Genomic DNA, 16,372 nt, shown 5'->3' with positions numbered 1-16,372 from the left:
GATGGAATTATCATGACTGGGACCATAATTTTCAGCTCTTTTTTAGTCTTAAACCCTTGAAATGCAAATGTTTTAACATTTTATACAGTTGTTGCACAATGTTTTTATTTATTTCCGCTTCTTGGAAAATGTCTTCATTTTGGGGGAATATTATCCCTTTTCTCTTTTGTGTTTTATATGTGGTTTTGAGGATAGCCCTTATATGGTATCATAGTGTCCACAAGGGTTCAATGGATTATTCCAAGTGAGCTTGATACTAAATGCTTAGTTGTGAAGCTCTTTCTCTTTGTGTGTTTCTTCTCAGGGGCCACGATAACAGCCAGATTAACTATATGTACGCCCAGTATGTTAAAAACACCATGCAGCCTCTGAACATTGCCGATGTCACCAAGGACCAGCGCTTTCCTTGGACGGTCTGTACTCTTTTCTTTTTTCTCTCTTGTTTTCTTTTCCCAAAGTGAGTAATTATCCATCTTTTTCTCACAGAGTGAAAACCCAGCTCACTCTAGCAATCAGATAAAGAGTTTGCTCTGCACTCCCATCAGGAATGGCAAGAAGGACAAAGTCATTGGTAGGCTTTGTTTCGTTGCCCGAATACAATGTTAGCATTAGCAGTTAGAAAGTAATATTGTGTTATGTCCAGATACATAAAAGGGAATAATAATTGTATATATATATTTTTTGATGTAATCAGGAAAAGATTTTTGCATTACAGTATGTACTGTAGATAAAGTGGCTTATCGCTGTCTATAATTAATATCTTAGTTTTGTTTTTCTTTAAAAGTAATATAAATTATTTCTGTTTTGTGAAGCTATAGCATTAGCTAACCTTAGAGTTTATGAGTTGCACCCTGAGTCAGTTGCATGCATGCAAGGAGAATACTAATGGCCTTACAATTAGCGTAGACTTTGACCATTACCCTACTCAAAACAAATTAAAGCATAAAGTTAAATTGAAAGCAATGCATGCTTTGAAATAACTGACTAACTGGTAGCATTGTAGAAGTGCTTGTGTTTTGTGCTTGCAGGGACATTCTCCTGGTACTATGGTTTCCATTTTAAAACGTGCTTGTTTGGTTTTTATTAATTACATAACACAGAATGATAATAAGATTTGGACAGTACAGATCCTGCATTAATATGGAAGCAATCCCTAAGAAATTCTGATCAGAGAGGTTTTTTTTCTCAGCAAGTTTTTCTCAAGATCGTTCTTACCTAAATTATTAGCTAGTTGTTTGTTAGATGGTACAAACCATTATGACATGGGATAAACTGGACTATTATGTCCGTTCTTATAGGGCCCCCAAAACAATGCAAATCTAAAAACTGGCAAATGAAAAGCAAATGATATACGAAAGACAATTTTGGTATCCTTGACTGGTGTCCTGTCCAAGTGTACCCAACCCTAAAATGGTGGGAATAGATTCCAGCAAACTCATGACCCTGAGTCAGATGTTAGGTATTTACAGATTTTGTTTGACGTTGTTCATTGACTCCAATTCTGGAAGAATGAACTGATCCAATGACAAGATAAAATTGTTGTTATTCTAAAGCTCATAATCTTACCTGAAGGTTTGCTGAACTAACCTTTATATTAGGGCCTATTTAAAGTGAAGTGTTCTATACTAGACATTACCAAATATAAACAGTAATGTGTTTGTGTTTGCATGTAGGTGTTTGTCAGTTGGTGAACAAAATAGATGAAGTGTCAGGCAGCGTCAAGGCATTCAACAGAAATGATGACCAGTTCCTGGAGGCATTTGCCATTTTCTGTGGTCTCGGCATCCAAAACACACAGATGTATGAAACTGTAGAGAGAGCTATGGCCAAGCAAGAGGTCACTCTGGAGGTGAGTCAAGCATAAACTAGGGCTGCCACAAACAATTGTTTTGATAGTCGACTAGTCACGGATTATTTTTGCGTTTAGTTGACTAATCAGATCATGCATCCATTGGACGTAAAATGTACAGCTTATTGCACCAGTATGCATCTGCTCTTATATAACTGTCATTAGCTTACAGCTTTAAGTGTTTAAGGTATGTGCTAACTAAAAATAAAGACAAGATGATCGTTTATTAAATTTTTAATGAAATTTTCAGATTGCAGAAGTGTATTATATATCATGTTTAGCCTGAGTAGCGAAAGACGGCGGTGGGTTTGAAAACGATTTGCCGGGAGTCCGGTGTTCTCACCGGCTCTGGTGAGCCTTGAACCCCGGCTAGCTATCAAGCTGGTGGGTAACAGACGTCTCCGAAAACGTCGGAGCGCTTTTGATAATATGTGGTGTCTTGATAAACTGAGCAGATATTTGAGGTTTACACAGTTACTTTCTCGTCTGAAAATATGTTAAACATTTATTTTGTGACCCAGAAAGAATAATAAGAGTAATATTAACACTAAGGAGCTGCCGCCATTGTTGGAAACTGAGCTGAGCTGCGCTATGAAGGATGGGCCACAAAGTATACACCCGACCCATCCTTCAGATCTGGGGAAATAAAGGGCGCATTTGTCGGCCGCATTTGTCAGAGTCTTCGAATGTGGACAGTCTTTGTTGTGTCGCTGTAACATAAACGCCCTACAAATGCGGGCACAGGAGGATGCAGTTCCTTAATTTGGACACAGCTACGATACCGGACACTGCTTCTTCTTCTTCGGGGTTTAACGGCAGCTGGCATCCTTGTACATGCAGTGTTGCCATCTTCTGTTTCAGTCCGTTATTACACTCTTAACTTCTACTTATTCCTGCGTCTTTTGGGATCTTAGAAAGCTTCAAACGATGCGCCGACTATTAAATTAGTCATCGACGATTTTGACTAGTCGACTCATCGTGGCAGCCCTAGCATAAACACACATATTGTACAAGTCTGTTTCTCCTCCTTTCCAACTCTTAGAAGGATATTGCAGATTTTCTTATTGTTAGCAGCCTGTGCATTTGCATTTGCAAGGCCATTGTTTCAACTAGTGGTTTGAAAGGACGTTACAAAAAAAATAAAGGAATGAAAAAAAAGGAATTTTAAGCCCCATTTTCACTAAAATTAATCTTTGTAGAACTTTAATTCACATGAATACTTTTCAACGGAAAAAAAGTCTTTCACACTACATTCTCTAGATGAGTAAAAATAATTTGTATGAAAAGCATATTTTTGTTGCATTAGCTTGAATGTTCTTTTTCCATTGTAGCCTACGATCCACCTGACTCACTCTCTCACTCATATTTTGTGACAATTATGAATGTGATGCGATGTGAACTACTACTTTTTCTCCCCAGAAAACAACCAAAAACATCCTACACTGGCATTTTCTGCAATCTGAATAGGCTCAAATGTGCATGCCAATTAAAGCAAACTTGTAGGTGTAGGGCAGGAATGTGACCTGAAGTTTTTGAGCCATTCCTTCTTCTCTGTCACACAACTGTGCAAGTGGTTTTCAAAGCTTTAAAAGCAAAATGTTTTCTCATTTTCCTTGTTATTACAGGTTATTACATCATTACAGTTCTTGTAATGTAACATTCAACTGAATTTCATCTTGCTATCAAAAGGAATGACAACCATTACCTATATATAAATATTGTATAGTATTCTGAGATTTCCCTTCATTTTTTTAGTGAAGTGAAACCCTGAGGTATCTTCTCATCTCTTTGTATCTAAGCTGATGTTAATTTTGGTGAACTGCATTTATCGATGGCTGTCAGCCCCTTAGTTCACTGCAGAATCACAGAAACTGCATCTGAAATCTCTTACATTCCACTTTTTTTGGAGCACTAGAATTATCTTAATTTGTTCTGCATCTAAAGACTGCAATCAGATCTTCTTCTTTATGCCCAAAATCACACGATGTAATGTGGATCATTTTCCAGATGTCGGTGTTTGACTCAGCAGCTGGTTGGCTGGTGATGACAGTTAGTTACCAGTGAACTTTGAACTGTAAACATGAGTTAAAACCACACAAGTATTAGACAGCTGTAGCCTTAAAATGTTGAAAAATATTACATTTTTAAATGCAACAAACAGGAGATGAAATCATTTCAAATTAGTCAAAATTGTCCACAAATCCAAAATGAACACTGGTCATTTGGTCATTTGGACTCTGAGTCAGGACACCAATCAGTTGCTGTAGATGGCACAGCAGTGAGCTGTGTTGATGAGGAGGTTGAGGTTGAGGTGAGCAGATTCATTTTTTGTGACATTTAACTGTCAGCTCTGTCCTAAAACACAAGCAATCACAGCATGTTTCAAAGACATAATTTAATATTTAATATATCTTCCACATAGAGAGGATCAATGAGCACTTCTAATAGAACAAACATTTTTGTCCAAGTTCCAGTGTCAGCAATCACGTGACATCAGACACACTTTTGATTCTAAAGGAGATCACTGTCACAGTGGGGAGGCTTTGATGACACAACAACACATTTATGTGGACAGTTCTGAAAGCATATGAAAGGCAGCCACTGGATTACAGGCAGGGAGAAATAATACGTTTTGCAATGTTTGCTGCAGGGCATGAGTAGGAACAAAATGGATAACCCTGTTCCATGTCCTTCATCATGTTCTTACTGAGCCATTAATCACACTATTTTATGTTTTTAAGCTTGAACAAAACGAAGGAGCTCTTCTTATTTTTAGGAGAATGCCATTGTGTTTTCACATATGTGAATATGTGATAATATATGTGAGACAATGACATTTTCATAAAAATGCACTTCCATTCTGAGCTAAGAAGCTACAGTGAAAGATCTTTATTTGTAAATTTGTATCAGTTATAACAGTGACAGCCAGTGCATGTTATGTTTAAGGGCAAAAGAAGGAACAACACGTCTACATGGCTTCTGTAATAAAACAGCAGTCAATGAATTTGCTCCAATTAAAGCCACACGATACTGAAATATTACAAAAAATGTCTAATTAAAAGCTGATGGGCTCTGACAAATTCACCTGTATTGTCATGTAGCGAGAGGCAGATAAAACTAGAAATCACAGCTTTATTGTTGTCACAAAAGGCAATGGGAAAAAAGCTAAACTATAACAGAGCATGGAAGGATCTAGCTGACTGACTACAGACCAACAACAAGCTGAATTGACAAACAAACTGAATTCACACACACAATGAGGGAGAATGTGATGATGAACAGAACAAACAATATACACACAGGAGGGTGATTAAGGAAAGTGGACACACCTGGAGAACACAGCTTAAAAGAATCATAACTAACAAGACAGGGGAAGCAAAACAGAACATCACATGCACAAAGGAAAACAGGAAGTAACACTGACACAGACACACACACAGAAACTCAAGACTAAGACATGTGAAGTTGACACTGGGACTGGGAACATGCACAGAGACGTTTACAAACTGGGGAGACAAAGGGACGAAACACAGAGAGATGAACATGGGAACAGGAAGGGAGAAAACACAGGGCCAGGACTACAAAGACAGAGTGTGTTCTGTGTTCTGTCTCACAGAGACAGAACACAGAGAGACCAGGTAGAAACAGGGACATGACTGGGGAGAAAGGAAGTAAACAAACACAGGGACACTGATGACAGGATACTGAGATGAGACAGAGATAGATTGGAAACGAATGGGAACAAAGATAAAACAAGAACCAAGAGTTTAAAATAACAAACTTCGAACACTAGTGAAATGCAGAACTAATACAAAATTTGAATATAAACATTTAATACATTTAAAAGAATGAATAAAGAGTCCAGAACAACCTTAAAAACTGGGTCGAAGACCCAAGACCATGACATGTACCAGAAGATGTTCTCTGATCTTCTTTAGGGTCCTAGATCCAGTATCAACAAAAAAGAAGAGCTGTAATGTGTATGGATCCGAAATTAACAAGACAACATGCATGCATCAAGTGCAAGAAACACACAGCAAAATGAAATGTTATGACTATGATTTCTTTCCCCTAAAGGAGAGAAATGAGTTGTCGTTGCCCCCACACTTGGGGGCTGACCCTTATAAATGTCACTTCTCAAATGGTAAACAGCCGCCACAGTTCTGGGTGGATCATCCCTCTTCCCACCTGAGAGAGGAGGTCCCTGTAGGGAAAAAGCTGCCAGACTGATTATCTCTGCATATCATGGCCACTGACAAGCCTTTAGAATCAGAAAACAGCTCCGCTGACACACTCTCCTTTGAATTGGTGGTATCATTTACACTGGGGGAAATGCACACAGCAGAGAGTGATACAGCTTTAACAGGGAAAGGCGTACTTACTGAAGCTGCTATGAGTCCTATCATGCAGAAAGGCTAAGGTGCTCCTCTCTCAGTGAGGAATTAATGCTATCTTCATAAAGATGTAGGGAGCAAAAAGATAACTTCACCAGGCAGCAGCACCAGGAATTTGTAGGATTATGCTGTTGAATGCATATGCACATATCAGCAACTGTTTGCGGTCCACATCTATGGCCACTTGAAAAGAAGTATCTGTTAGATCAATTGCTTTATACCAATCCCCTGGTCCAACTGCTGTTGGACTTGGAAGGAGCTTCCTACACTCAGAAGGGAGAAGGTCCACCCGACCGACAAGCACTGCACAAAACACTGATTGTATTTTCATCTGTTGGTAACTAAAAATAGTAAACACAAGATTCAGTTGCTGTGTTTGACAGTGTACTCCTCTTCATAAAGGATTCTTTTTTATTTTGGATTTGACTGACATCTGGTTGATGAGTAGTGCCACTTTTCTTTTTTATAGCCTGTCAAAAGCCTGTTGAGCTGTCTGTTTCATTTTGACAGCCTGCAAGTATCAGAGCCCACTTTTTTTTCTTTATAATTTCCAAAAGTCTCTGAACATGGCATGTTTACATCTTGTCTTTTATACTGATGTCCATTAACATGCACTGTGCCTGCTAAATAAAAGAAAGGTCATGCAGAATGTCCAGTCAGTCAGACATATTTGTATTTGCTGAAATAATCGCAAACTGAGTGCTGCCACAAAGCAGACTACAGACTGTTCTCAGAGAACAGCGATATAGGCAGTGGAAGTGTGCTTTCTACAGAAAATCCGATACTTGTGCAATAATCATATCTTTTATTTCTGCAAAACTCATCTTTTTTTAAATACATGTGTTGCAGGTCTTGTCGTATCATGCCTCTGCTGCAGATGAAGAATCACGGGAACTCCAGGTAGCTGAAGTAAATTGAAATGCATTAATTTAACATTATACACTTAGCATGGAAAGACAGAAACACAGGCAGGTGATGTTGTTAAGAGAAAGAAGAAGTAGGCTTTGTGTAGAAATAACATCTTAGGCTGAATCAGTAAGAAAGTATGGGAACTACATGGGCCCAAAGATATTTGGCATGTAGACTGAAGCAGACGGGGATCAAACCACCAGCCTTCCAGTTAGCAGGTGATCTGCTCTACCACCTGAGCTACAGCCATCCATGACTGAGTATCTCAGAGATAAGCTGAGATACTCAGTCATTTGGGAGAGGCTTAAAGTAGAGTGGCTACTCTTCCACATCAAAAACAGCCACTTTTGATGGTTCTGGCATATCCTGGATTCCTCTTAGGTGACATGTTTTGGATATGCTAAGGATATGCTGGATAGATTATCTATCTATCAGTGGGATTTGTAATGCCACAGTTAGGGATGGGTATTGATAAGATTTTCACGATTCCGATTCCATTTTCGATTCTGTTTAACGATTCGATTCTTTATCGATTCTTATTTTTAAAAAAGGAGAACACTAAGGTCGATTAGCTTAGAACTTTGTTTTATATCTTCTCTTTGAACAAGACAGACATTTAGGAGTAACATGGCCTTACAAACCCAACAGTGAGATCTTAAGAGATCCACAGCCTACGGCTCTTCAATGGGGTGTCACAGGGTCCCCAGGAAAAAAAATTGTAAATGTAAAATAATAAAATAAATATTCTTCTGTAGCAATAACAAAGTATAACATAAATTATTCTGTAGCAATTACACAAGAATATCCAGTAATGTCCCTGCCTACAATTAAACACATTCACTTACGGGGGCATCTGCTGTGGCAAATGGGTGCAAGCCTTTTACCACAAACTTAGTCACTGCTCGGTGACGTTCGTCTATCCTGGCCTGAAAGGAGACGCTAGCAGGAGACTGCAGCGAGAACTGCCAGCATCTGAGGCAGACTCTGTCTGTCTGTCTGTCTCATCATGGTCACCTAAATGCACAGTAATGGCAGGTTTTGTAATAAGGCAGATCTCACTAACATAATATGCACTGTTAGTTGATTATTTACCTGCCGCATTAACGGGAGAGGACGTGCAAACGTTACCGCTGCTGCTGGGTTGAGATTCACGAGTCCGGAGTGGAATTAAAAACACAACATTCATTTAAGGTCATCGCGAGTTTTGTGAGCAAATGCTTTTGCATATTCGTAGTTTTTCCTTCCTTAAATGAAATATCTACTTTGCAAGTTGCCCTGTTGGCATCCGTTCTCGTAAAGTATAACCAAACTTTTGAGCGTTGAGCTTAGGCGCCGTGTTTCCTGTCAGGTAAATGACGCTCCGCAACGTGCTGACGTCATTCAGGGCGACTGGAATCCATAGGGGAATCGTTTGCAAAAATGGCAAACAATTCCAAGGAATTGAAACAGTGGGAACCGGTTCTCAACAAGAACTGGGTTTCGATACCCATCCCTAGCCACAGTATCCCCCTGGAACACATGGAGGAGAATGAATTGACGGACGGATGGAGTTTTGAATCCATGTGTCTTGTTTAGGGGACATTAGCACTTAATTTGATAATGTTGGTGGTAATATATCTGGTGATAATATATACTTCTCTTCAATGGAGTTGGATCATTAATATGATTCTTTCTACTATTAGTATTTTGTGTCTAATTTAAATATTTTTGAGCAAATCGTGTATGAATGAACCCCACAAATCAACCAAAAAAAGAATAAAGGATATTCCAAGTGATTTTGAGTAGCTCATTTGTAGCATCTAACTGGCTCATTGACTTCAAGGTACCTCTTAAAATATGAACCAATTAGAGCAGCCCATCTTCCCCACCAGCACTAACAGTGGCACTGCTTGACCATCTGAAAGGGTCCTGCTCTCTTCCCCTCTCCTTATAGCAAACTGGCTGAACTAATAGCATAGCCTGATTAAGTGTCCTCCCTTGGGCACAAGAGAGAGGATGTGTCACTTGGTAACTAGGACACAGAATTGATTATTTTGGTACATTCTCTACTCAAGAGGTAGCTACATACTGTATATTTGGCACATTGCACACCTCGTAACTGCATTTTAAATTAAAGTTGCTTCTGTAACAGCAACAGAATTAAGAATTGAGATTTGAATCTGATTAATATGTAATCATTAGTCTTTAGTTCAACTATATAATGCAGAATTTCTGAATTTGAAGCCTGTTGTTTTTCCTGCTGTTTGCATGTATATATTCTGTGTGTGTTTGAAGTTAGCAACCATTCCATCAGCCCAGTCGCTCCATCTTCTGGACTTCAGCTTCAGTGACTTTGACTTGTCAGATACTGAAACCACGCTGGCTACTGTGCGGATGTTTGTTGACCTCAACCTGGTCCAAAACTTTCAGATGAAGTACATGGTAAGAACTGACCTGGGATTTTACACAAACAGACTTAACATGTGCTCCATTAAAATCCATGAGAACTGCAAACTTGCTTTAAAAATACCACTCAGGCCTTTGTTTCAGAGGCAACTAAGGTGATGCTCTGTTCCCACTGCTCTTCTGCATAGGCCTCAACCACCTAAGCCAGCTCATCACTAAGAATGAATACAGATATAGATTCAGTACTGATTTAGGTCAAGCTGAGTGATCACTAGTCACCTCCTGTACAAGCTCTATGCCAGTAAGACTTACTGATTCACCTCACCAGCCAAATGTTTGCAAAAAGAAGAAAGGGGATCCGGATTGAAGGGATGAAGTTCTCAGAAGGGAGAATAGCAGCTGTAGAGGACAGCTTCAACTACCTGGGTATCCCACAGGCCAACAGGAACCATGATGAATATGCACTAAGTTAAGCCACAGCCAAATAAGGTAAGACAGGTGCTGAGAAGCCAGTTGAGTGTTCGGAATAAGAATCTGAGCCATCAGTACATACATCCTACCAGTCATCAGATACCCTGCAATAATAAGCTGCCAAAAGGAGGTTATTACTATGTCAACGCACAAGAATTCCCCACAGTGCATGGTAGTCTTCAAGCAACAAGCAACGGAAGGAGGGAAGTCAAGGATTAATGAGTGTCCAAGCTACAATTCAGGATGAAACACTGATCATACACAAATAAATCAGGAAGATGGCACCCTGAGTTGAGCTGCTACAAAATGCCTCGGGCAGCTTAAGACAGAGAGTGACAGGACGTGGAACAGAATAAAAACAGAGTTGGTCCAGTGTTCCACAACCGGGATGAAAACCGCATTGTTCCTCCTGTATCCGCGGTTTGACTAACTGACGGACTCTCCCTTCCAGCATCCTGTCATAGACTTTCCTGAGGAGGCTGAGGAGTGTGATGCCCCTATATTTGGAGCACACCCTCTGGTCCCCCTTCTTGAAGATGGAAACCACCACCCCACTCTGCCAATCCAGAGGTACCGCCCCAGATCTCCTCAAGACATTGCAAAGGCATGTTAACCAAGACAGCCCTGCAACATCATGCAATGGAGGCGCTCAACATGCTCCATTCGGACTCAGTGTCCCCAGTCTCCCTCAGAGAGTTGAAGCTCTTGTGGACCAGGGCCTCAGCTAGGCATTCCCCATCTCACCCTCACTATATGTTTGGGTGTATCAGGTCTGTCCAGCGTCCTCCCCGGCCACCTAATCCAACTCACTACCAGGGGATGATCAGTCGATATATCTGATGATATGATTACAAAATCGACCACTGACCTGGTGCCACATGGGGTTCATTATGGACAAACTGTGGTTTGCACAGAAGTCTAGTAACAGAACACTGCTTGGTTTCAGGTCAAGGATTGTTCCTCCCAGTCACGCACTCTAGGTCTCATTGTCATTGCCCAGATGAGCACTGAAGTCTCCAAGTAGGACGACAGAGTTGCCGGGTGGATCATCCTCAAGCACCCCACCCAGGCACTTGAAGGAGACCAGGTACTCTGAACTACCATTTTACATATAAGTGCAAACAACAGTCAGTACCCGTTCCTTGACCTGGAAGCACAAGGAACAAACCATCTTGTTCACTGGGAAAAAAACAAGATACTGGCAGCAAGCTGGGGGATAACAAGATACCCACTCCAGTCACCCGGCTCTCACCAACGGTAACTCCAGTCTGGCACAGAGTCCAGCCCCTCTCCAGGAGACTGATTCCAGAGCCCAAACTGTGCATGGAGGTGAGCCCGACTGTATCTAGCCAGTATCTCTCAACCTCACGCACTAGCTCAGGTTCCTTCACCACCAGAGAGGTGGCGTTCAATGTACCTGTCGGCAGCCTCAGTAGTCGGGGATCAGTCCAGCTTCGAGGGTCCTGCTCAGTCTCTTTGCTATTCCCAGGTCTATGCGCTCGTGGACAGAGATCTGGGATGTTGTTCCTGGGATCTGCTGGAGGCACTTGTTGTGTTTGGGATTCACTGGTCTGATTTGCCACAGGAACCACTGTTGCCTTCAACCTCCACATCCTCCTCTCTCTCTCTCTCTCTCTAGATATATATATATGTTTGTAAACAATAGGCCACACTTATATAGTCCAAATGACATTCTGGCGCCAGCATCAGCAGATCACTGGCAGGATTGGCTCTCCACCTTTATGTGCTCTTGGTGGCTGACCCCTGGGTGCCTGCGGGGAGAGGCCTCACAAAAAGAAACTTTGACTGGAGGAAGTTATGGCCCTCCAGCAGTGCAGGCTGTCAGTTTAACTTTCACACCAATAGCTGACAAACTGGCCATCCCAGAGCATCACACCCTGGAAGCTGAACTGCACACCAAGTCATGATTTGATTGCAATCCTAACATGTTTAATATTATACAGACACTCATTCAAGTCTGAGATCAAATTATAATGTTTCCTATAGAGAAAATGAGCCCCGATTTGATTAGATGAATAATAATTTGGATTCTCGTGGTGCCTCAGATTAAAATTAGTTTTACTCACAGTGTGGTCATGACAAGCGTGCAGCTTAGCACCCTGCCAGCACATCAGGGCTCTCTGCTTTGTTATTGCTAAGTGTTCACTTTCGGAAATGGCAAAGAAAATGACCCTGTGCTTGTCACATTTGCCTTTACTTTCAATTGCTAAAATTGTACTCCACTTACAATGTACTGCTTTAGTTTGTTTTTCATTTTCTTTTTGGTCCCATTGTACGTGTTGTGTTCTTGAAAAAAACATTGTTCCTCTAGCATAAATTCTGTAGAGAATAATTTAACTTATAATTCATTATTATTATCTTAACTTAAATTAGTTTGTACTAGTATTAGTTCGTAAAGACATGATGGCTTGGCTGTCTGTGTCAGTCATCTTCTAAGTGCTCAGCACATTAAAACCACACTGACTGTAGTAAGATCTTATTGATCATAACATGGACATAAATGTCAAACTTTTTTATTTTAACCTGTGCCATAGTTTGTATCTCAGTGGACACAAATTTAAAAATTATCCCTGGTTGCTGTTGCTGTGGCCTTAGCCTTTTTAAGCCCTTAGAAATGTGTCCCTTGTTGTAGGAAACGAACTTTCAGAAGCAGGGTAGTATTCTGCATACAAATAGCAGTCAATTTAGAATGATTCTCTCTACAATCAGGCGATGTAAAGAACAAAACCAAATTAAATTTTGTATATGCTTTTACTTTGCAACATTTTTATAACACTGGCTCTCTTCTGCAGAGTTTATGTCAGTGGATTATGAGTGTTAAGAAGAACTACAGGAAGAATGTGGCCTATCATAACTGGAGACATGCCTTCAACACAGCCCAGTGCATGTTTGTTGTCCTCAAGTCAGGGCACTTACAGGTAAGTGCAGTCAAAATATAGTCATTGATTCCCAGAGCATTCTCATTCCCAACACGTAACATACCGAGGATTTTCCAAGGCATCTCATAGTAACAGTAACAGTAATCTTGCTGCAAAGGGCAACCACTTTTTTTCTAAGTAATCCAACATGTTTTATTGTCATTTTACATATTTACAGTTTGTCAGAGCCACTTGCTACTACATTTGAAAGCAAAGTGTACCTTTTTTTTAAAAAAAAAAATTAATGTGTAGTAATGCAATGTGACACTAGTCAAATGTCCTCTTGTACAGAACTTGTACTGAGGTAAAGAAAAATGATAGAGAATATTTTAGCAGATGCAAGAACTTTGCTGTTTCAGATAGTTAATAAACCTGTGAATGGTTGTTTTTAACCCAAACCATTCTTTTTTCTGGCCATGCATCAAGTGCTTCTGGTCCTAAAATGTAAAAAGTACCGGTAGTCGTTGCCTGACAAATTCAAATCAAACCTCACCAAACTTAATATGAAATCAAAGTCCAAGACAAAAGTCTAAAACTTAAAATGAAGTAAAATGCTAACACCCCCTCATTCACCTTTTTTCAGTTATTTGTGCGTTTTTTGGCTCTTTTTGAGTGAGGTGAGCCATAAAAACCAGCTCTCTTAAAAAGAGCCTAAACAGACGCGGACTACACCTTTCTCGGCTGCTGCCTCAAAGCACATTGTGCGCTGTCTATCTTGCGTGCTGCACAATATCGTTTAATATTTAGTATCTACTAGCTATCTACTGCGAGCTAGTTTATTGTGATGGTGCTGTTTTTATTATGTTGCTCTTTTTTTGCTTGCTTTCTCTTCTGTTTTTTTTTCTCCATACAGGTGATCCAGGTGTTTTGTTTGTTTTTCTTTCTTTCTTCCTCCCTTTCTCACCGTCTCTTCTCCCCTCTGGTTTTCTTTCTCTCCCTCTCTTTCTTTCATTCTTTCTCCCTGTCCTTTCCCCCAGTCATGTCTGTCCCGTTTGTAGCAACCGAAAATAAAATAAATTCATAATTATAATAAAGGTCAATCAAATGGACCAATATGGCAAGGCCATGATGATCCACTTGGTAAAATAAATCCGCTTGGCATCTTTCTTGGCCTTAAGACAACAATTCTGATGGCTAAAGATCCAAACGGGACACAAAAAAAAGAAAAAAGAAAAAAAAAGAGCCTAAATTCCAATTAAGAATCCTTGGCAAGGATTCCAGAATACCCACCTGTTTGCACACCTACTACTCTACCACATTTATCCCTAATGTAGTTATGAATCAGCAGTTACTTGCTGAAACGTCTAAGTTATCTCACAACAATACAACCTTGAACAACAAAAAAAGCAAAAAAATGCACTTGCTAATGTATTTTTATTAAAGATTGTTAGTTTTACATGATTTCCAATTAATAGACTGAATTATATATGATTTACCCTATTATGGATGATCAGACAGATTTGAAGGACCCCAGCACACTGCCAAGAACAAAAATAATTTTTGATTCGGGAATAATTCACATTATAAAAACTAGTGATTTTTGTATGCAAAATTGGCAGCTGGCTGCATAAAAGCTTAAAGTGTCATATGCAGAACCAGCTTTGATGTCCACTCCAGGGTGCATGCTGAGCACCCACACTGTGTATTATAACAGCATTGTGTACACAACTGTATTTTTTGGTTTGGTTGAGGAGGCAGTATGTCATCTGTTAACCTGCTGCCATTTTTCCCGCCTTCCTTCCTTGCCTTAATGTACTTATTCATCTCCTAACAGAGCTATATGAGTGATTTGGAGGTGCTGGCTCTAATGATTGCAACACTCTGCCACGACCTGGACCACAGAGGAGTCAATAACTCCTACATACAGAGGTACATCAGAGAGCATGAGTCACAGAGGTGTGTGCATGATCATATATGCATGCGTGGGAGCACACTATTCACCCTCGGTTTCTTCTTCTCCAGGAGTGACCACCCACTGGCCCAGCTGTACTGCCACTCCACCATGGAGCATCACCACTTCGATCAGTGCCTCATGATCCTCAACAGCCCTGTAAGCACACTCACTTGCTCACTCACACACGCGCTCATATGTAGGAAGCCTTCTAGTCAGACTATCATTCTTCTCTCTACTCTGTCCCTCTACTTGCCACCTGTGTAATTACATAAAACATTAGCACAGAATGGCTTCTTACTTTGTCTAATAAGCAGCAGGTGTGAGGAGACAACTTATATTGTGGGCTTCTTACATCCCTTCAGAAAGGCCTTCAGGAATAAAGATGTGGTGTGGTTCAACCATTGCCTCACAATAAAATTCTGACACTACATCCACAAATGCTAATTAAAAATTTCCCAAAATAAACGTAAAATATATAGAAGAAAATCCAGAAACACATTTTTTGGTGCCAGGAATGTAGACATTTGGATATTTAGTCATGGACACAAACAGCTGGAGACCTGACAGCCGAGTAGTGAGTCCTGTTATCCCGTCGTTAAGTGATGACGTGACGAATCCTACTTCCGGGCCTAAAGTAGTCTGCGTTTAATATGGCTTTTGTGTTGTTAACATGTTTAATGTTTTGTATTTTCTTCTATTTTATCTCAGTTGTTCTCCTGGCTGAAGTTTGGTCCTTTTACAGCATCCTGCCATGCGATTACATTTGTTCCTGACCACGAGAACACTCACGTTAACTTTTATCGAGTGGGAAAAAAGTTAGCTTGTTTATATTATGCTAACATAGCTGTGTCGCTAGCGGTCACGTAGCACATCATTATATACCAGCTAGCCAAACTTCAGTAACCCTACAAATTAGTGATGTTTCGGTCGCGAACGAAATGGCTCTTAGAGCCGGGTCTTTGACGTGAACGACGTGAGCCGGCTCCTTATCGCGAGCCGTGGGGATTTTTTCTTTTTCTTTCTCTCACCCTCTCTCTCGCACTTTTTTCCCGCTTCACTCCTCATGCGAGCCTTGTGCTTTGCGCTGGGAAGAGGGGGAGGGGCGGTAGTTACACTCAGTAGCACAGGAACAGAGCAGGAGGGAGAGAGAGAGAGAAAGAGAGCAAGGGACAACAACTTCACATTAGAAAGGTATAGTAATCATCCACAACTATTTTCAGTTGCAGATTATAAAGGATTCAGAAAGTTTATTCATGCAGATCCATATGACAGAGAATATGCATCTTCTTTTTGTTTTCATATTTTAATTTATATTTAATTGTGTTGTGGTTTGCAGTGTTTTGTGTTGTTTCACTTTAAATTTGTACTCAGAAGCACATAAAAACTCAAAACACATACAAAACACAACAGAAGTGCTCCAGGATGCTAGTGTCAGTGTTGAGCTTTTGTTACCTAGTGGCTACACAAGCCAGCAAGTACCAACGACCGGATTTGGTGTGTGGTAGTAACAGGTAAATGAACTTTTTTTTAA

At 40.3% G+C, this 16,372-nt stretch overlaps 1 protein-coding gene across 3 annotated transcripts in view; it reads left to right on the top strand.

The window, feature by feature from the left end:
- pde5ab (phosphodiesterase 5A, cGMP-specific, b) overlaps positions 1 to 16,372 on the top strand; it is a 111,840-nt gene that overhangs the window by 83,777 nt on the left and 11,691 nt on the right. For 2 of the 3 annotated variants that reach the window (XM_087837767.1, XM_087837765.1), the window contains exons 9-16: positions 305 to 413; positions 487 to 571; positions 1,674 to 1,849; positions 7,093 to 7,152; positions 9,427 to 9,573; positions 12,822 to 12,947; positions 14,722 to 14,816; positions 14,910 to 14,997. In XM_087837767.1, coding sequence (XP_087693893.1) covers positions 305 to 413; positions 487 to 571; positions 1,674 to 1,849; positions 7,093 to 7,152; positions 9,427 to 9,573; positions 12,822 to 12,947; positions 14,722 to 14,816; positions 14,910 to 14,997 — 886 coding nt within the window. The remainder of the gene's footprint in view (positions 1 to 304; positions 414 to 486; positions 572 to 1,673; positions 1,850 to 7,092; positions 7,153 to 9,426; positions 9,574 to 12,821; positions 12,948 to 14,721; positions 14,817 to 14,909; positions 14,998 to 16,372) is intronic. The other variant, XM_087837766.1, reaches the window with a different exon arrangement.

The sequence above is a fragment of the Neolamprologus brichardi genome, chromosome 3, assembly GCF_056152115.1.
Source record: "Neolamprologus brichardi isolate AB-2024 chromosome 3, ASM5615211v1, whole genome shotgun sequence".
In the NCBI taxonomy this organism is placed as follows: domain Eukaryota; kingdom Metazoa; phylum Chordata; class Actinopteri; order Cichliformes; family Cichlidae; genus Neolamprologus; species Neolamprologus brichardi.
This window is presented reverse-complemented; position numbering and strand designations above follow the sequence as displayed.